Source organism: Protomyctophum bolini (genome assembly GCF_963924005.1).
Source record: "Protomyctophum bolini genome assembly, chromosome: 2".
In the NCBI taxonomy this organism is placed as follows: Eukaryota; Metazoa; Chordata; class Actinopteri; order Myctophiformes; family Myctophidae; genus Protomyctophum; species Protomyctophum bolini.
Window position 1 is genome coordinate 31,438,408 of NC_137863.1, and position 21,566 is coordinate 31,459,973.

General features: G+C 44.3%; 1 protein-coding gene across 2 annotated transcripts in view; it reads right to left on the reverse strand.

The window, feature by feature from the left end:
* Nucleotides 1–20,367, reverse strand: part of LOC308331042 (suppressor of tumorigenicity 7 protein-like) — a 46,584-nt gene extending 26,217 nt beyond the window's left edge. For both annotated transcript variants that reach the window (XM_080786146.1, XM_080786145.1), the window contains exons 1-11: nucleotides 20,184–20,367; nucleotides 18,464–18,546; nucleotides 17,016–17,175; nucleotides 16,397–16,451; nucleotides 15,765–15,880; nucleotides 13,314–13,392; nucleotides 12,547–12,635; nucleotides 11,834–11,934; nucleotides 9,922–10,036; nucleotides 8,804–8,876; nucleotides 7,255–7,357 (exon numbers count right to left, since the gene is read on the reverse strand). In XM_080786146.1, the coding sequence (XP_080642272.1) occupies nucleotides 7,255–7,357; nucleotides 8,804–8,876; nucleotides 9,922–10,036; nucleotides 11,834–11,934; nucleotides 12,547–12,635; nucleotides 13,314–13,392; nucleotides 15,765–15,880; nucleotides 16,397–16,451; nucleotides 17,016–17,175; nucleotides 18,464–18,546; nucleotides 20,184–20,364 (1,155 nt within the window). In that variant the 5' untranslated portion in view covers nucleotides 20,365–20,367. The remainder of the gene's footprint in view (nucleotides 1–7,254; nucleotides 7,358–8,803; nucleotides 8,877–9,921; nucleotides 10,037–11,833; nucleotides 11,935–12,546; nucleotides 12,636–13,313; nucleotides 13,393–15,764; nucleotides 15,881–16,396; nucleotides 16,452–17,015; nucleotides 17,176–18,463; nucleotides 18,547–20,183) is intronic.
* Nucleotides 20,368–21,566: the final 1,199 nt, after the last annotated feature.

The window sequence follows — 21,566 nt, forward strand, 5'->3', positions numbered from 1 at the left end:
GAACGACACTATTTTTGTCAACAGTGAGAAGCATGGACAGAGTGGCGCTGGCTGATGACGTATCAGCAACAACGTGGCTACGTAACAGTTGACGTTATGAGATGCGTGTCAAGCAGCCTCTGTCCACACTGAGTAGGGAGTGACATTTTCAGATCTGCGGAACGCAGGCTAGCAGCCTGGGCCATTTGGCCAAAACTCTGGACACTTGGCAGAGAATGAGTTAACGGTCAGCACTTCACCACTTTTCAACCCATCTTCATAATAATTGGTCCAATGATCATGATGAAATAGCAAACAAAAATGTCTCATAGGACTGTGGGGCAAGCTAATAAAAACTGCAGGTCAGTCTATTCCTGAAAAGTTGCAATGCGAAAATGGAAGCCATCGTTTAAAAAAAAATCGTGAAGCTGCTTTCACGGTGGCCAGAATGGCACCACGTGTGACGGAGCCCACAGTCCGGGCCCTGTTTTCTCTTTGACCGGCTGACTGTCTGCCTTCCACGGGCAGCCCCTCATGGGGGAGGCAGAGGCCAGAGGTAGTTAAGAAGTGTCAAGACGAGGGAGGGAGGAGGACAGACAGGAAAAAGGGCCGGGAGGATGGATGGTTGTCGGGCCCAGAGCCCATTGTCTCTGGAACTGGAGGAGGAGTGTGAGGGCCTATCTTCTGCTGCCTCAAGCCTTCTAACAATCGGAGAAGAGAAGAGACACCGGGAGGAGGAAGTATGCAGTCAGAGCAGAGCAGGCACGTGCACACATTAGACAAGGGGGCTGGAGACCCTTGGTCCCTTTTAGCTTTTAAAACTGTCCTCTTCCAGACCATGAATGCAGGCTATATGCATACTATAGTGAAATAAATGCAAATGCCCATGCCAGCAGTCAGGAGAATTGCCTCTTTCCGAACGCGTCGAGAGCTTGTAGATCAGCTTAGACAGGGACAAATTATCCATTGGGGTCGTGGCCCAGGGGCCCTTGGCTCTCTCTTCATTGCAGGCCATTGATTTAGTAAAATTTAGGTCAAAAAGACGATAAAAAAAAACACAGAAAAACATGTCTCTCAGCTACATGTATATGTTCGGTAACTTTGGCCAAAAGTGCCCTTTTATTGGGAATTTCAGCCCCTGCACGTTTCAGTCTCTGCACGTCCCTGTTAGGGAGGGTTAGAGAAAGGGGGGCCAGGAGGAGGCAGGATACGCCAGGTACCCTGTCTGGGAAGAAGGGGTGGGGGTATAAGGGCGAGGGAGACGGGGTGAGGTTGCATCATGACACACACTATCTGGCCCTCCCCCCGCTGGAATCGATGTGGGAAAGATGGGGTGTGGGGGGGGGGGGGGAGTGTGTCAGGGTTAGTGAAGTGAGTCAGGCGGGCCGGCAGCCAGCTGGCTGCCCGTCCAGCTTCGCCGCACCTGTAGAAATGGCCGACGTCTGGTCAGGAGGTGGTCAGAGGTGAGGCAGAGGCACGTTGGGGCTTGTGATATTAATGGATGGAAGAGGAGGATAGAGACTAGGGTTGAAGACTGCGGGCTGGGCTGTGGAAAAGGGAGTGAGGCAAGAAGAGAGGATGAAAACGGGTGAAGGTGACAGCAGACCTCGGTAAACACAGGAAGGCAGCCAGCAAGGCTGAACCTGTATTCATGGGGCTTTAGAGTCCAGCGACCAGCATACGACTTGGCGATACTTCCAAGTGAGATAGCTTCAACCCCAAGCAGGGCTTTGACCAACGACTATGCTGGTCGTCTGTGTGTGTGTGCACGTGGCTGGCGGAGCAGCCAACTGTTTGGCCGACTCATTGGCTTTACTGGTCGGCTTGGTCCAGCCAGCTGAGCCAGTGACCATGGCGGGGGATTAGACAGGATTAGCTGTGGGGATAACCTTCCCGAAGTGTCAGTCTGAGACCCAGGGGCACTGCGAAGCAGCCTTGCCTGGGAATCTGGCCCAGTGGGGCCCCTATATAGCCCCCACACGGTGGATTAGATTAACCCATTTAGACCCATGGACGATTCAAAGAAATGTCTTTTAAATCATTTCTGTCATGATTCATGTTTCTATATCAGTGGTTCTCAAACTATTACATTATGTACATCTGAACACACCCCCCCAGAAGATTTGAGTTAAAAATATTCGCTGTGAAAGCATATATTCAAAGATTTGCGCCACATTTTCTCGATTAAAAAAAATATAGCAGATCTACAAGCTCATAGCGCGGCACTTGGTGCCATGCTATGAGCTTGTAGTTCTGCTATTTTTCAACAGATAAAGTATAACATAATGCTTAGAACAGCAAAAGGGGTTCCCGCCTATAATGGGTTAACACAGGCCCCCACCACACTGGGGAGCCACAGACATAAAAGATATAGAGTGGACATCTTTGGGGAGGAGGTAATAATATTAAGACCTTTTCATTTTAAAAGACTACGATGCTCGTTAGCTGTAGTTCTACAATCCGGTTGGATTCCTACTGGCGGAACCTTCCGTCAGAAGCAGTAAATGTGTTAAATGTCATCCAGTAATTTTCTGAGCGAATGTCCTCATATTCTTTTTAAATGATGGATGTGTTTGGAGCAAAACGTTTCAGATGAAAGAAACTAAATCCCGTAATATGAAGGGAATACGGTCAGACCAATTTGCGGAATTATTGGTGCACCACGGCAGGTCCCAAGTGATTTCCCAAGGCGTATCTGTTCTATGCACTGTTGTTTTTGCCAGCACATTTTAGTTTAGTCATAGTCTTTGGAATGAAATTTCATTTAGTTTTAGTCACATTTTAACCTGGAGTGTTTTAGTGTTAGTCTAGTTTTAGCCGACTAAATATCGCTCACAAAGCGTCGCAGCGACTTATACTGGATCTTACTTTTAGTCATCGCAGCATATTTTTTATTAGCTTCCATTTCGTTTTACGTCAGTGAAAAAAGGTAGTCGACGGCCAATTTTCGTCTTAGTTTTAGTCGACGAAAACACCACTGGTATTTGCTCTATGGGCCGTGGCTCTGAGATGCACGCCTGTGTGTCAGCGCAGTGGGTGGACGGACCCATCCACTGAGCCACACACACACAGCAGTGGGAGGGGGGGGGGGGTTACACATTCATGGAATGAATATACTGTAACAATAACACACAGCTTCTGACGCCCGTCCCCCCCTCCCCCCTCGAACAATTGCAAAACAAGCCTCTCCGCAAAATACCTCACATTAGGAAAATGTGTTTTTTTTGGTCTACTGGGAATTGGGCGAGGAGGAAGGGAATTGCGCAATGGGGATATGCTTTAGTAAATGAGGTGCAGACAAGCAACTGAATCCATTAGCGCTTCACAATGTCCAAGAACAGCGTAAGGGGGAAACAATGACAACGGGAAGAGATGCACAAACTACTTTATCAATGAGAGGTTTTTCCCAGCCTATTGCTGCAGCTTGCTGTGTTCTCTCTCCCCAGCTTGTCTGAGAGTTGTTTCCCGTAAGCAGCTTGAAAGCAACGGTTTGCCTCTCTGTTCCCTTCCATTGTCACGTTTAGACTGATTTGGTGTGTAACAACAGAAGGTTTTGCTTCCCCATCTTTGGAAAATTAATTGATGGACTATCACAAATAGTGTGTGCATGCCAAAAAAAAACATGCTACAAGAGCTCACGCTCTGTTATTTATTTATCCCACGATTTTGCAACTCATTTTTTCCACCCAGTGTCAATTATCTAATGTAATCCTGGGCGCTATACTTCCAAGTCAAAGCCGCTTCTTTTCACCTGACAGGGGAGAGTTTTCCCGGCCGGATGTAACGCGTGGAAGGAACACGTTATTCCGACCAGTTCCTTTCCCCTCCATCAGGCGCCCTGGCTGATGGAGGGGGTAGGTAGTTTAGAGACCAGGATTACTGCATGTTTTTTGTGAGGGTACCCTAGGGGACACGGGGAGAACATGTGAGGGTGCCTACCCTAGGGGACACGGGGAGAACATGTGAGGGTGCCTACTGCCTACCCTAGGGGACACGGGGAGAACATGTGAGGGTACCTACCCTAGGGGACACAGGGAGAACATGTGAGGGTACCTACCCTAGGGGACACAGGGAGAACATGTGAGGGTGCCTACCCTAGGGGACACGGGGAGAACATGCGAGGGTGCCTACCCTAGGGGACACGGGGAGAACATGTGAGGGTGCCTACCCTAGGGGACACGGGGAGAACATGTGAGGGTGCCTACCCTAGGAGACACGGGGAGAACATGCAAACTTCACACAGAAAGGCCCTTTCGCCAACCCCACCTCCTATGCATCGTCAAAGTTGCCCAACCCTGAGCTAAAACTCTGTACCTTCCTGAAACAGCGGATTTGAGTGAAAACCAGCCGATATTTCCCAGTGGGTTACTTATAAAGTCGATCTTATCGGGTCTACTGCACATGCTGGGAGCCTACTAAGAACGACACGCCTCCTCATACCCTAACCCATTATATTTCCATACTCACTCCAGAGGGGCCACATTGCATGCAAAAATAGCCGATCAACAAGTTCAAAACGCGTCGCGATGAACTTGTAGATCAGCTATTTTTGCTGTATTTGAATTGAAATCCTGATTTCGGACATAAAAAAAGACAATAACATTATTTGTAATACTGCTCAGCAAGCTACTAATTTAGACTAAGCAATTAAAGCGGGTCATGTTTGCATGTTTGGAATTGTAACAGCTGAAATCAATAACATATCAGTATTCCGAAATTAATCTGAGGGACACATTAAGTGAAGGCGGGGGCCGCCAGTTGCCCATGTATGCCCTAATCTAAACATAACCGCACGCACTTTCGCCAACCTTAATCCGGTCGTTTTGGTCTACTGCCTACTGAGCAATGACAAGCCTCACTCATACCGTCACCTAAACATAACAGCAAGCACGTAGCAGCGAGTCATTTTCGTTTTATTCAATGCCAATCGCAGCCAGTAGGCTCCCAGACTTACATGCAGTAGGTCGATAAAATCAGCTTGATAAGCAACCATCACCTGTTGGAAGCGGGTGCCTGAAATCAGGCCTCATCCATCTCCATTCAGCAGAGGCCAGAGGCAGAAACTAAGATTCAATTTACAAAGCAAAAAAAAGGCTATTTCTCTGGGTGTTCAAGCGTCGACAGGCTACCTGTGATGCATGAAGGAATGAAGTCAGATAAACACACTCATTTAATTTAATTACCTATTTGGTCGTCGGGTCGACAAGAAAAAGTAGCGAAAAATAGCCGAAAACCACTGTAATAGAGGTTCTGATTGGAACAGACAGGCACATGTAGAGGAGAGGAGAGGAGAGGAGAGGAGAGGAGAGGAGAGGAGAGGAGAGGAGAGGAGAGGAGAGGAGAGGAGAAACAGTGGGAGGTGGAGATGAGGAGGAGGAGGAGAAGCGAGACAAGGGCCTTGGGGGAGGAGAAAAGAAGGAAAGCATGTCTAGATAAGCAATGAAACAGCTGGGGTGGTGAGTTAGGCGTGCGTGCGTGTGTGCGTGCGTGCGTGCGTGCGTGCGTGCGTGCGTGCGTGCGTGCGTGCGTGCGTGCGTGCGTGTGTGTACATAATTAGCTCTTGTGATGTAGCCTGGTGTGGTATCCACAAAATCCCAGAGCCTACTCTGCAACAGGCGCACACACAAACACACACACACACACACACACACACACACAACTGACCTCCCAGTGTGTCCAATAAATCATCCCTTAATTCATTACTCCACTTGTCCATAGGCTGTGAAGTAAACTGCAGTTTGGTTACCTTGGATGTGTTACTTGTGTGCGGCATACAGTGTGTGTGTGTGTGTGTGTGTGTGTGTGTGTGTGTGTGTGTGTGTGTGTGTGTGTGTGTGTGTCTACAGTATATATGCATGCAGGGATGCAGAGGTGCAGACAGACTTGTTAATACAACATCAACAGACCAACAAGCCATCAAACCGAACTAACACAGAATAGATATTAGTTTTGGGTGAGACAGTAGTAAACTACCTCATCACACACACACACACACACACACACACACACACACACACAGGTCACAAGATCATGCCGGCAGGCCGTGCAGCCGTTTAGAAACATCTATGACCTCCTGGTGAACGTATCCCTGGTGAGACTAGGAACGGCCCTACACAGTTTCATCCAAAAGTTCTGTTGCATAACCCGCTTTCCACACTATTTAATGCAATGTTTCTGCCCTGCGTAACACGCTACACCCGCTATTTGTTTCATGTGTTTAATTGTAGATCCGCCATTTTCTAAATCTATTTATATTTATATATATGTAATGCAAACCCTTGGTTTTAGTCTCAACACAGTTAATAGTTATGCAGAGCCACAGTGACACCTGCTGGTAGTGAAAGGACACATCACATGGGCACCGAGGACACTATGAAGTAACAGCAGGTGAGGTGGCAGCCTCAATGTTTCGCTAGACTAATCGCGACAAAGGTCGCAGTTAACTATGGAATCGTGCATTTCCCGTCAGTGTATCACTCAAAATCCCCATACATGGTGCCCAGGTCATCGTGACATCACGTGACATCATCAGGGATGGAGATCCCTGATGTCCTCAATATTAGTATGTCAGATATACAGTATGTCAGAAGTTCAGAACCTGTTCTGACATATATCCATTTTACACTTGGTTGCATGCTGAAAATAACCGATCTACAAGCTCACAACGTGCCGCGCTGCATCCGTGTCTGTCTAGACTGGAACTCCGCCGGGAGAAACTAGGCACAGCTGCTGGACATGAGAATTAATTAGAGTGACAGAGAGAGAGAGGAGTGTGCGTGTGTGTGTACACGTGTGCGTCAATTTAACAAAGGTTCAGACTGCAGATGATCAGAAATCAGCAGAGAGTGAGCGTGACGTTTGCGCTACTGTATGCCCAGGGCTTAAAGCCAAAAAGAATCCCAAGACTGAAAATGATTTTTTGCAAATCTACACTGATGCCATTAAATGACCCCTATGAAATCCTCAGGACTGAAATCAGTCCCCAGGACTGAGAACTTTAAGCCCTGTGTATGCCGCATTTAAGTGGACTCGGCCCCAGACTTTTTTTTTCTCTCCCTGGAAATAAAAACATCTGGGTTTCCGAGGCCAGTGTCTGTCTGACTGGTACAGGATTTAGTTCCGACATACTATTGATCCGAAACCTCAATCCCTAACCTAACCATAACCGCAAGCACGGGAGCAGCGCATGTCGGACCGTCACATCTTCGCATCGTATGTCCCCGCGCTTCGGACCTTTGGTGTGTCAGAAAAGCGTGCGCACCCCGTCTGACTGACCTTTGGCACGTGTGGGTTGAACTCCACCGCTCTGTGTATGGCCTCCACGGCATTCATCTCTGCTGTACTGAGTCCCCGTCGAGACGCTGCCTCTGGAGAGAACCTGGGACCATTCAACGCACGCGCACACACACACACACCTTTAAATCAGTGGTTCACAAACACTGGGTTAACTTATTTACTGGACTACAATTCCCATGAAGCTTTGGTGCACTGCTCCTCCTTGTGGCTAGGGGGAGGGCTGTCTTACTGAGACAACATGTAGTCCAGGAAGTAAGTGAGCCCAGTGTCCATGACACATCATAATGGATCCTGCCGCAAAAGAACAAGGAGGCGCGCTCGTTTTACCCCACCGGCTACCATTAGTAGCCGAGGAAAGTTCCACCCGCGTGGGAGGACTTCACCTCGCCTTCACCTTGCCTCGCCAGCCTAGTGGACTACTATGCCGCCTTGCAATCCATTCTTTGCGTGTTCGCGCCCCGCTGCTTCCACTATTTTTACAACCGCGGACGGAACTTCACCTTCTAATACAAACACAAACCCCATTCTGCCAGCTGTCTCGCTAGTCTAGTGGGCTACTATGCCGCCTTGCAATCCGCATGCTTAGCGTGTTCACGCCCCGCTGTTTCCCCTGTTTTTACAACCACAGACTTTTAATACTAATACGTTAATAGTTGGATTAAGGTTGGTGAGGGGTACGTTAATAGTTTTTGGATTAAGGTTGGTGAGGGGTGCGTTAATAGTTGGATTAAGGTTGGTGAGGGGTGCGTTAATAGTTGGATTAAGGTTGGTGAGGGGTGCGTTAATAGTTGGATTAAGGTTGGTGAGGGGTGCGTTAATAGTTGGATTAAGGTTGGTGAGGGGTGCGTTAATAGTTGGATTAAGGTTGGTGAGGGGTGCGTTAATAGTTGGATTAAGGTTGGTGAGGGGTGCGTTAATAGTTGGATTAAGGTTGGTGAGGGGTGCGTTAATAGTTGGATTAAGGTTGGTGAGGGGTGCGTTAATAGTTGGATTAAGGTTGGTGAGGGGTGCGTTAATAGTTGGATTAAGGTTGGTGAGGGGTGCGTTAATAGTTGGATTAAGGTTGGTGAGGGGTGCGTTAATAGTTGGATTAAGGTTGGTGAGGGGTGCGTTGCTCCCCTGCTTGCGGTTATGTTTAGGTTAGAGTTAGAGATAGGGTTAGTACTAGCAGCGGGGTAAAACTAGCGCGCCTCCTTGTTCTTTTGACACGCGTCCATGACATCAGAGACACTGCTACAATCTAAAATATCTAAAACCACATAACACACATAAAGACCCCAGGAAAGTGTTCTAAATCTTCTAAGTCATTACCATTATATATTTTTTGCAAAAAGGGTGAAGTTTCCCTTTAAGAGATTACATGCACGGAGGGCATTATAAATGAATAGTAAAATATGCCTCATGCAGGGGAACATACAGTACATCAACACATATCACACAGGCCAAAACATATAAGGTTTACGTCATTTACAATCCATGACAGACATACTTGCAACAATATCTCCCTATCGTGATGAAACATACGTACTTGTCCGATACGGCGCGCGCTTTCAGGAGCGCAGATGTGTAGCATATCGTGGCTGATTTTGGCAAGCTGATGTCTGTAGAAAAAGAACACGTGTGAAAAGAAGAGAAAGAAAAAAAGAAAAGAACATCTCACAGTTTTCAGAGCCCAGTTCAAAGATACTAGTGTTAACCCATTAAGACCTGGAACACCAGATGACCTCCGCACACCCGGTTTAATTTTACAGCAGGTGCGTATACTGTAGGTCCTGGAAAAAAGTGTTCAAAAATCTATATATTCTTTCACAGTGAACGGTTTTAACTCGTATATTTGCTTCTGGGGGGTCCCTGGAACAACATATTTTCAGATGGGGGTCAGCAGCCAAATACAACTGTTTTAGAAGACTTTCTTTTGGTAATATGCCGACTCAATCGGTGATTCACCCTATCTGGAAAAAACAATCTTTTATACCATTTAAGTGGTATAAAAGTCAATCAGTATAATATAGTTTTGCGTCTTTGTGACAGGCCTACACATTCTCCCCTTCCCCCGTGCGCGCACACACACACACACATACACACACACACACAAACACACACACACACACACAGTTTTTACGTGTGCTTTTGACATAATTTAGGAAATTTCCCCTAAAAAAAACATATGCCACAGGTCTAAATGGGTTCATGAATGCTAGTGTGGACCAGAGGTGGAAAGTAATTAGTACTTTTACTTAAGTACTGTACTTAAGTACAATGTTGAGGTATTTGTACTTCACTTGAGTATTTCCAATTTCCAGTACTTTTATTCCACTACATCTCAGAGCCAACATTTGTACTTTTTCTCCACTACAATTATTTGAAAACTTTAGTTACTTTGGTGATTTGAATTTTGATTAGAAAACACAAATTAACCACTCTACAAGCTCACAATGCGTCGCAACGCGACGCATTGAGAGCTTGTAGATCAGCTGTTTTCAATAGATTTTCTACATATTTTGAACTTCAAGTACATTTTCAATTCCGTACTTTTACTTAAAACAATTGAGTACTTTTTCCACCACTGGTGTGGAGTTCTGGACATGGGACGTTTTTGACATTGGGGAAAGATGGATCGTCGATCAACAACGCGGCCTTTCTTACCGTCATATTTGGCAAGGACTGCTTGCACGTCAGCGTAGGCTTGCAGCTCTAGCAACGCCTCCAGGAGGTTTTCGTGTATATTTAGCATTCCCAGCAGTGGGAATTCTTTCATTAACTGTAAAAAGGGAAGACAAAACAGAATGCCAGATGATGGTGGTGGACGGACGCATTACAAAATGTATAACATGATTCATGGACGTTGCTATTTGTCCATATGGTCATTGTGTTGTCATTGGCATGACTACATATATTGCCTCATGATAACACTGTGTCTTTCCCAGCCTATTCATTTCACGGGCAGCAGCAGAATGTACACGCCAACAGTTCTGCTGCTGACCACTTCATTGGAAACGTGAAATATCCAAAACCTTGAGAATACCACGCAAAATGTGCTCCCTTTTCACTTTCATGATACCTTTTCAACCAAGGTTCCTTCATGTTGTTAGCCGGTTGTTAGAGAAAGTAAAAGATGAGTGTTTTTTTGCAACATTTTACCGCGGTTTCATTAGTGTGGTTGCCCAAAGGGCAAACAGACTATAGTTATTGTCACACTTTCTTATTTTCCATTTTCCGGAGTAACCTACCTAACTTCCGCTGTGAATTGACCGAGCTTTGCATAACGTTTGTAGTAGCTAATTCGCTGTTGTTGGTTATGTAACCAATCTATGTTTTACAATACTTTATAAAGACATGAATTCCCTTGCAAGGGCAGAAGACCAAACTATTCAAGCGTTAGACATTTTCTAATTAGGGAGGGGCGACTGTGCCTACTGCCTATGTAAGCGACTGCGGCAACCACACTCGAAATTGCGACTTTTCTAGTTATTATTTACTATTTGGACCCCTGGAATTTACACCTGGCCACAAAAGATCACGGGATCTATTGAATGTGAAGGAGGTGGTGGTGACAAACTGACATATTGAGCCTACGACAAACAGTATGGGAGCCCCCTAGTACCTCTACCTTCACATTAAGCCTACGACACCGTATGGCCCCTAGTGTCAAACTGACATATTGAGCCTACACACACAGTATGGGAGCCCCCTAGTGTCAAACTGACATATTGAGCCTGACAACAGTATGGGAGCCCCCTAGTACCTCTACCTTCACATTCAGTGGATTCTGTAGATCAGCAGAAGCAGCAAGAACTAGGTCTGGTCATGACACTGCGCATAATTTGTCTTTTGTTTTAATCGACTCTCTTATATTATACACGTAGGCTACATCAACATTTATTTTTTTATGCATGCATATTGTATCATGTAGATTAGTCATGTTACTACGCACTTTGTTTCTCTCTCTATCTTCTAGCTGCAATGATGAGCCTGCTGCACAACCAAGAATTTCCACCCATGTTACTGTACTTTGGAATGTGACAATTAAGATCGATTCTTGATCCCTGGCCTGGACCAGTGTTGTTTTTGTCGACTAAAACTAAGACGAAAAATGTTCGCCGGCTACCTTTTTTCACTGATGAAAACTAAATGGAAACTAAATGAAAACTAAGCCATTATGAATAAAACTAAGCTAAATGTATTGACAATTTCGTCAACAGATGAAAACTACACTAAAATGTTAGGAAGGGACTAGTGGACAATCCAGTATAAGTCATTTTACACTTGGTTGCAACTTTGCAAGCTGAAAATAGCAGATCTACAAGGTCACAACGTGAGCTTGTAGATCTGCTATTTTCAAAAAGTGTAAAATGAGCCATTACGACGGCATCAAGGCCCGCCAAAATACATTACATTAGTCGACTAAATGAACTGCAGATTTAGTCGACTAAAACTAGACTAACACAAAAACATTCCAGGTGACTAAAATAGGACTAAAACTAAATGAAGTTTAATTCCGAAGACTATGACTAAACTAAAATTTGCTGCCAAAAACAACACTACAGTAAACACTCACATCTCTCATCATTTTGACCGCTTCCTTAATACGGCCCAGTTTGCGTGCACACATGGCCAGTCTCCGTTTGATGTACACCAGGAGGTTCATATCTTTTCCAGCTGTGGATGCAAAACAGAAATATTTCCCATTAATTAATAATTCATTCATTTTAGATATAAATATTTAGATACACATTTGTAATAGACAATCAATCCAGAGAAAGATTTTACTTTAGATGACATTACATATTAATCTCTGTCCTGAGCGCCGAGCGCTACTATTTGCACGTTTTTTCCAGCACGTTGGCAACATTTCGGGGGAAACTACAAGAGGTTGCTCAGTTTTATGAATACTAATAATAACCGTTAACCTTATAACACATATGTAAAATGTTGAAAATCCTGATCCTAGCAATGTTGATTCCGTCGACTAATACGATGATGAGACTACCTTTTTTCACTGACGAAAAACTAAACGGAAACTAAATGAAAGCTAAGCTACGGTGACTAAACGGTGACTAGACGGTGATCGGCTATTATTAGCAAGTGTAAAATCTGCCATTACGACGGCATCAAGACCCGCCAAAAAAGCATCTTAGTCAACACTGGTTTCTATATTCGTTTTAAAAGTATTTCGGCATTCATCAAAAAGGTCAGTACAGTACATACATTATTACAATGGATTCTAATAGGTCACTACAGTAAATATACATTATTACAATGGATTCTTACCACTTTTCAGGGCTTGTTTGAAGAGACGCTCTGCCTCCGTTATCGTGGTGGCTTCCTCCTCGGCTAGGAGGACATAGGCTGCAGCACATCTATGTGGCACACACACACACATACACACACACACACACACACACACACACACACTATTCAGACAAATACACAACACACAATATTGGCCTATTCCAAACCAGCTATAGAAGCCTTTCTACGGCCAACTATACAGGAGGATTCCCGGACGATTACTGGATGGAGGCCACTCCCCCCCTCTAGTGGAGTAAACTGTTAAAGCACTTCCGCTTATCTGTGTTGACAATCTCTATTACATACATAACTACCTCTAATCGTCTGTACTCAACACTAAGGGCTCCATTTCACCGCTAAATCCCTTATCCCTAAACTTATTTTTTTTTACTATTTTGCAAAACATTTTTGAATAGTTAAAATGGACAGTCTACAAGCTCTCAACGTCAAAGAGCCCAAAAAAAGACCCCCATCTCAATATATTTTGTTCCAGGGACCCCCCTGGAAGCAAAGATTCGAGTTAAAATGTTCGCTGTGAAAAAAAGATATATTCAAAGATTTGCACACATTAAGAAAGGGGGGGTGGGGGAAGAGAAATCTACAAGCTCGTATAGCACGGCACTCTGTTCCGCGCAATGAGCTTGTATATCTGCCATTTTTCAATAGCTAAAGTATATGATAATGCTTAAACGCTAAAGTGACACAGAGACAGAGCAGAACAACAGACACAGACACACTGTACTCACTCGTGGTTCATTTCTATGGCCTGGTAAGCTGCTCTGATTCTAGCTTGAGGGTTCCTCTCTCTCCAGGCCTTTTGCATCACTGAGAGAACGACAAGATTATGCAACATTATTATATAGAACCAAGTCAGACTTTCAGCAGCACAAAACAAGAAGATATGAGTTCATACTTGTGTGGATCTCAGGCACCACACGGGAACGGTGTGGCTCGCATAGGTTCTCAACATTGAACGGTGTGGTTCGGTGTGGCTCGTGTAGGTTCTCAACATTGAACGGTGTGGCTCACATAGGTTCTCAACATTGAACGGTGTGGCTCACATAGGTTCTCAACATTGAACGGTGTGGTTCGGTGTGGCTCGTATAGGTTCTCAACATTGAACGGTGTGGCTCACATAGGTTCTCAACATTGAACGGTGTGGTTCGTATAGGTTCTCAACATTGAAAGGTGTGGCTCGTATAGGTTCTCAACATTGAACGGTGTGGCTCGTATAGGTTCTCAACATTGAACGGTGTGGCTCACATAGGTTCTCAACATTGAACGGTGTGGCTCACATAGGTTCTCAACATTCAACGGTGTGGCTCACATAGGTTCTCAACATTCAACGGTGTGGTTCGGTGTGGCTCACATAGGTTCTCAACATTGAACGGTGTGGTTCGGTGTGGCTCACATAGGTTCTCAACATTCAACGGTGTGGCTCACATAGGTTCTCAACATTGAACGGTGTGGTTCGCATAGGTTCTCAACATTGAACGGTGTGGTTCGCATAGGTTCTCAACATTGAACGGTGTGGTTCGCATAGGTTCTCAACATTGAACGGTGTGGTTCGCATAGGTTCTCAACATTGAACGGTGTGGTTCGCATAGGTTCTCAACATTCAACGGTGTGGCTCACATAGGTTCTCAACATTGAACGGTGTGGTTCGGTGTGGCTCGTATAGGTTCTCAACATTGAACGGTGTGGTTCGGTGTGGCTCACATAGGTTCTCAACATTCAACGGTGTGGCTCACATAGGTTCTCAACATTGAACGGTGTGGCTCACATAGGTTCTCAACATTGAACGGTGTGGCTCACATAAGTTCTCAACATTCAACGGTGTGGCTCACATAGGTTCTCAACATTGAACGGTGTGGTTCGGTGTGGCTCGCATAGGTTCTCAACATTGAACGGTGTGGTTCGCATAGGTTCTCAACATTGAACGGTGTGGTTCGCATAGGTTCTCAACATTCAACGGTGTGGCTCACATAGGTTCTCAACATTGAACGGTGTGGTTCGGTGTGGCTCGTATAGGTTCTCAACATTGAACGGTGTGGTTCGGTGTGGCTCACATAGGTTCTCAACATTCAACGGTGTGGCTCACATAGGTTCTCAACATTTAACGGTGTGGCTCACATAGGTTCTCAACATTCAACGGTGTGGCTCACATAGGTTCTCAACATTTAACGGTGTGGCTCACATAGGTTCTCAACATTCAACGGTGTGGCTCGCATAGGTTCTCAACATTTTTGGGCTGGGGACAACCGGAAAAATGCTCTGGCCATGTATCGCAGTATTGTTTTCGTCGATTAATACTATGACGAAAAATGTTCGTCGACTACCTTTTTTCACTTACCAAAACTACAAAACTATGACTAAATATACTGACAATTTCGTCAACAAATAAAAACTAGACTAAAATGTTAGGAAGGGACTAGTGGGCAAGAGATCCAGTATAAGTCATTTTACACTTGGTTGCACGCTGAAAATAGCAGATCTACAAGCTTGTAGTGTAAAATCAGTCATTACAATGACATCAAGGCCCGCCAAAATACATTTTAGTCGACTAAATCAACTGTAGATTTACTCTTATGATATTTAGTCGACTAAAACTAGACTAACACTAAAACATTCCAGGTGACTAAAATGTGACTGAAACTAAATGAAAACTATTGAAGAGACTATGACTAAAACTAAAATCTAAATTTGCTGCCAAAAACACTGATGTATCGCAAGGTCAGATCAACATATGGAATGTCAGAACAGGTCAGCTCCATATCACTACAATAACCTTAATCATAGAGAAAATACATCTGAAATAAATACTGAAACTAGAAACAATCATTAAGGAAACTCGACATTTCCATTTTCCAGCCATTATTTTTTTTATATATACCGGTATATAATAATCTGGGAACCCCCCAAAATAATTTGGCAACCCCCCCAAAGGGGTCGCGAAACCCCAGGTTGAGAACCCCTGGTCTATATGACAGTGGGTCTCAAACCTTTTCATGGAAAGGACGCCCCAAATTGACGGTAAAGCATGCACTCTTTTTGCACACAAAGCGTGTAGTTTTCCGGACTTTTATTCATAACAGAGTATTTCTATACTGCAGTATTGATACTTTTACTTAAGTAAAAAAGTACATTATTAGTACACTACAATTTGAATACTTTCTCCACCACTGATGGGAACTCACCGGCGTCCTCTGGCCTCAGCTGCTGGGTGTCTCCTGTAAAGAAGGTCTGGTGGTCTTGAGCAGACAGGTTCATGTCATAGTACGTCAAGGGCTCTTTCCCAGTCACCCACGTGTACCTGCAATACACAGCAGGAGTTTGCTTGGTACTGTATGCTTTCATGGCGAGCCTTTAACCCTCGACGTAAAATCTTGTAGATGTTGCAATATTTGCAGACATTTTGTTTTTTTACAAATGGTTCACTAAAACTGAATCTGCAACACTGGCACACTTATTGGTGGCGCATGGTGCCATGTTTGCATGACTTCTTGAGGCAGTATGGCCTATATGTTCCGTTCCTATATGCACACACGCCATTTTGGAAAGAACTTGGGCCGCTTCAATACTTCCTTCACAGGTGTTACCGATGATACTAATGAAGGCTCTGTTCCATTCTGGTCAAACAGAGTCAGACTTTGCTATTGTGCATGTTGGCTCACTGGAAACACTCTGCTACACTAGTGGGTCTCAAAGTGTCCTTGAGTGGGTTCCAAATGGCCTTTCCAAATGGCCTTCCAAATGGCCTTTACAAATAAAGGTAAGAAAGCCTTCTAGTCTGAAAGCAACAGCTTGATACTGACAGTGACAACCATACCTGCTGTATTCAGCTCCTCGGAACAGATTCAAAGGGTTCCTCCAGACTTTACACTCTAAATAAAAACGACAACAATAAAATGTTTAAACAGGTCCCTCCCCAATGTTTCGGGACGTGCTATTGTATACGATAGTGCCCCACACACACACACACACACACACACACACACACTTTAGTCCCGACACACCAAAGGTCCGACAGTCATTATAAACCCCAAACCCTAACCTAAACCTGACCGCAAGCATGTCGGACCAAAGAATGGTCGGAAGCGACGGGTGATTTCCGCATATCGGACCTTTGGTGTGTCGGATAAGCGTGCGCACCCCAAAAAGAGACTCCTTAGTTGTACGGCTGTACAACCTGTAAATAAGCGAAGAGAGACCCTAGTACGGTTGTGCCGTTTGTAAATAAGCTAAGCTTTCCTGCCTTGATCTCCTTGAACCCAACACCCCCCCCCTCTCTCTCTTCTTCCCTTTCTTGGAAAAATAACACAATGGGAAATTGGGAACTAGTATGCACAAAAACTAATCTCACACTACTTGTGTAAAACTGTGATGCGACAATCAAGATGCTTCCGATTGTGAAAAACAGGGTCAAGAGAAAACAGCACACATGATACCTGAAACACTGGGCCTTGGTTCTGCCTCTCCATTCACTGACGAGAACAGGCCCGTCGTGGAGCTGCTCTCTACACCACCCAGTAGGGGGCGCAGGTGGCTCACCGACACCTGCTCTATGAACGAGGTGCCGTACTTACGGAAATACCACCATTCAAATATCTGCATTGAGGAGGAGGAGTGGAATGGCAGAATTAGACAGAGTCAGCACGATGGTTTCGTAACATTTGGAAGAGTATAACTGTTGCCCAGTCCACACACAGACCAGCGATGTGCGATGCAACAGAACAGTTGCAAATGCATGCAGAGAGAAAATGGCAGCGGCCTGAATTACCCCGGTGCAGGTCAGGAAGTTTGGGGATGCTGTTGCAAGTGGCGACAAGCGGTTACAAATGGTCGCAAGTTGCAACTCGTTACATTGCATATCGTTGGTGTGCAGCCTAGGTACACTGGGCTGCACTGGGCAGGTGTGGACTTTGCCATCCACTTGAGTTAGAACGATTTAAAAATAATGTATTTATTTTACACCTAAGTTATTGTGTTTGGTGTAGAGACAGTCCATTGTCCACACAGTAAACATGCATGACTGAACAAAAATATCTGCAGTAAATATACTGTATATATGGTAACATGCCATTGTTCTGACCTCCTGTTAGTCTGACTGATTACTAACACTATCCCGAACCCTAACCTCAGTCTTAACCGGCCACGTAGGTCGCTATAACCCTAACATCAGTCTTAACCGGCCACGTAGGTCGCTATAACCCGAACCTCAGTCTTAACCGGCCACGTAGGTCGCTATAACCCTAACATCAGTCTTAACCGGCCACGTAGGTCGCTATAACCCTAACCTCAGTCTTAATTATTTTTGCGCCAGGTCCGTATATATCCGGATCCCGCCACTAGGGGACGTTGTTTGCTAGGTCTTTATAAATAAGGACCCCAACATATACTCTGTGTATATAATGTTTGAGCCCCACAGCAGCTTTTAATATTGGTCCGGTTGCTATGGCATCGCCCCGTCACCACCAGCTATGGGATGTTAAAACTTCTCTCTGTTTATCTCAATTCAAAGCAGGATTTTCAAACCTCCATAAGTCGAATTTTGGAGCTGTCCTTGGTGGATGTAACCCCAGTCTTAACCGGCCACGTAGGTCGCTAACCCTAACCCCAGTTTTAACCGGCCATGTAGGTCGCTATAACCCTAACCTCAGTCTTAACCGGCCACGTAGGTCGCTAACCCTAACCCCAGTTTTAACCGGCCATGTAGGTCGCTATAACCCTAACCTCAGTCTTAACCGGCCACGTAGGTAACAGGAGGTCGGATTTATGGGCAGTCCCCGTATATATAGACTCTATGCGCCTACTCTTTAGACAACTGGAAGGACAAACCTCAGTCCAAGTCATCGGTGCTTAAACTCATTCATAATAAGTGAGATTGACAACCTACCAGAATGAGCCCGGAGATGAGGGAAGACGTTCCAGTGAGTGCTACATAGAATTTGGGGGTCAGCGTATTGAGAAATACAGATGCTGAAACGATAGACAAGAAATAGGATTACTGAAGTGAATATGTATATTGCTTGTCACTTGAACTTCATACCACTATCACTTAACACACCCTATTCAAAAGCTTTTGAAGATAGCCAGGTTTTTGTGTTGTTCACCTATGCCCAAGTTACAGTATGGGTCAGCCATATAGATCAATGCGTAGAGAGGGAAATAAAAGGCCCCATGTTTGATTCCTGGCCCCAGCAATGTGCCTGAGCAAGTCACTATAAAGTCTGACTACTTGAGCAGAAATTAGCTGGGTGAAGCTGACAAATGAATTTCCCACACAGAATCAAATAGGTCTCATAATTATTCAGGCATTAATTGACACTAAAGGTAAATTCAACTTTAGGGCCGGTGGAGTCTGCTTTCAGGTTGCCCGACCGGGGCGGTCAAGTGCTCAATTAACACAGCACGAGATATCTGTCTAAACTGAGTTTAGAGTTCTCTGGTCTGTGGAATGCAAAAATAACAGCACCGTTGGCATTTACCTATAATGTGCTGTTTTCACTGTATATAAAATAACAACGCAAACCCACAGTCATATTCATAGCTATATGGGAATTTAGCTTAATATTTGAGGTATGATATTTTTTATTGCACGTGCTCCATGAAAGTAAAATATATATACAGTCATTAAAAATGTACCTATCATTTTTATAATGGACACGTACTTTTTGGGCAAGTAGGCATGAACTTTGGGCAAGTAGAACATGACTTGACTTGCCCAATGGGCACAGAGGCTCTTGCCTTGACCTTAGTGTCAAGGGCTGTTAATTTAGGGTGTTATTAGTAGGCTATTATTAAAGTAGGGATGACAGAGTGAAAGTGGTTAGAGAGCTGGAGTATATAGCCCTAGAATGGCTGATATATATTACATATAGAACTACATGTCATGCTACCTGGGAGGATATGCATGCCCATCCCAACACAGGTATTCTATGGAATGATCATGGAATACAAGTAACGTATGCAATATCACAGAGACATTCCTGGGCTAGAGCTAGGCTCGCATGCAGGACATTTCGAACACAGGTGACAGATTCTCTCTAATAATTATTAGTCTGCTAAAAAAAACATCTGACTGGGAGAAGTAAAGTTAACTGCAATGGTAACAATGAGTGCACATGCATGCAATGCATGCACGCAAAGTAACGTTAGTGAGACGATGTATTATTATTTTGTATGTGTGCACTTCACGTATAGTTACTTAGTTAGCCAAGTAAGTGACCGCATGCATGATGTGTCTTCGTTGCAAAGTTAAATAAGAATCTAATCATAGACCGGTGTTTGTTTTATAGCCAGCCAGCAGCAGCTCTTATTATAGCCCCTTTCGGGGAACCTCGGTTACCCTTTACTGTATTTTGGACGGCGGTATTTTGGACGGCGGTGTAGCCGTCCAAAATACAGTAAAGGGTAACCGAGGGGGTTCCGAAAGGGGCTCTGATCGCTAAATGTCTGTCAGCTAATGATGGATCATATAGCTGACCACATACATGCATACAGTACACACACACACACACACACACACACACACACACACACACACACAGGGGGGCTATGTATCTATGCTAGCACTACACTGCCCCTCTGCATGCATCCATTCTGTTTCCATTCACCTGCGGTGAGGGTCTCCTGCAGCTTCAGGGGGCTCCGCAGCACCCACACCATGATGACCGCCGCGCCGAACCAGATGAAGAAGATGTACGTCCATGACCACGACAGCCACGACTTTAATTTCTCCGTGAAATTGCCAGCAACAGATTGAGGATTACTACTGGTGCTAGTGGCGTCCTCCATGTTTTTTTCTTTTTTTTTTCTTTCTTCCGGATGTCTGTAAACAGAGGGGTCACGTGATCCAGGCATCCATCCATCCAGCCGTTGTTGTGTGTTGGACTTGTTTTATTTTGAAAGAGCTCTAGCAGCGTGCTGCTGCTGGCCCCACATAATATAGTCCATGAGCCAAACATTTAATTTATTACGAAATGCGTGGGAAAAAACATACCATATCAATATAAGTCAATTTATATATGATAACCCTTCCACAGGAGTGGCTTTTTCATATTTCACACATTTTGTTATTTTCACCGTGACACGAAGACAATGATTTATTGTATTACAAGTTTTCTGAAATTATGCCTAATTATGCAAATTAGGCATTATATAGGAAAATATATGTCTGAACTTATATAACCTTCCAGAATCTAAATCGGAAAATTTGATGAAGCCAGTCGAGTCAACATTCGTATTTAATTTTGTTTACATGTTTGAGTCAACGGTTTTAAAGGGTAAGACCACTTTTTTTGAGGTTTGGGTTGTGTAGTTACTTTGCCATGATGCTACTCCAAATGTGGACAAGAAATAAAAAAATACTGCTCCAGTGATTAGAAATTGACAATTCAAAATATGCTCCTCATTGACTTGCATTGTAGCTCAAACAGCTCTCAAAGGCACTCTTTTAGTACGTATACAAACACAAACAAAGTTGATTCAGACAATATAGAGCATCACCAAAACTCATGCGGTTTTATTTTTTCATAAAAATGTTAGATTCCTGTTGATTTTACTATTTGAAGATCTGGATCCGGATCCACGGATCCAGTCCGGGTTTTCTTCCCAATAAAATGGACAAATCAACAGGAAGATAACATTTTTATGAAAAAATAAAACCGCATGAGTTTTGGTGATGCTCTATATTGTCTGAATCAACTTTGTTTCTGTTTGTTTACGTACTAAAAGAGTGACTTTGAGAGCTGTTTTAGCTACAATGTAAGTCAATGAGGAGCATATTTTGAATTATCAATTTCTAATCACTGGAGCAGTTATTTCTTATTTCTTGTCCACATTTGGAGTTGCATCATGGCAAAGTAACTACACAACCCAAACCTCAAAAAAAGTGGTCTTACCCTTTAAACGATACAGGGTATATTCAATATTACCCTATACATAATACAATATGTATAACTCCATATATGGATTTATTTTATGCCTGTGAGCAGGCA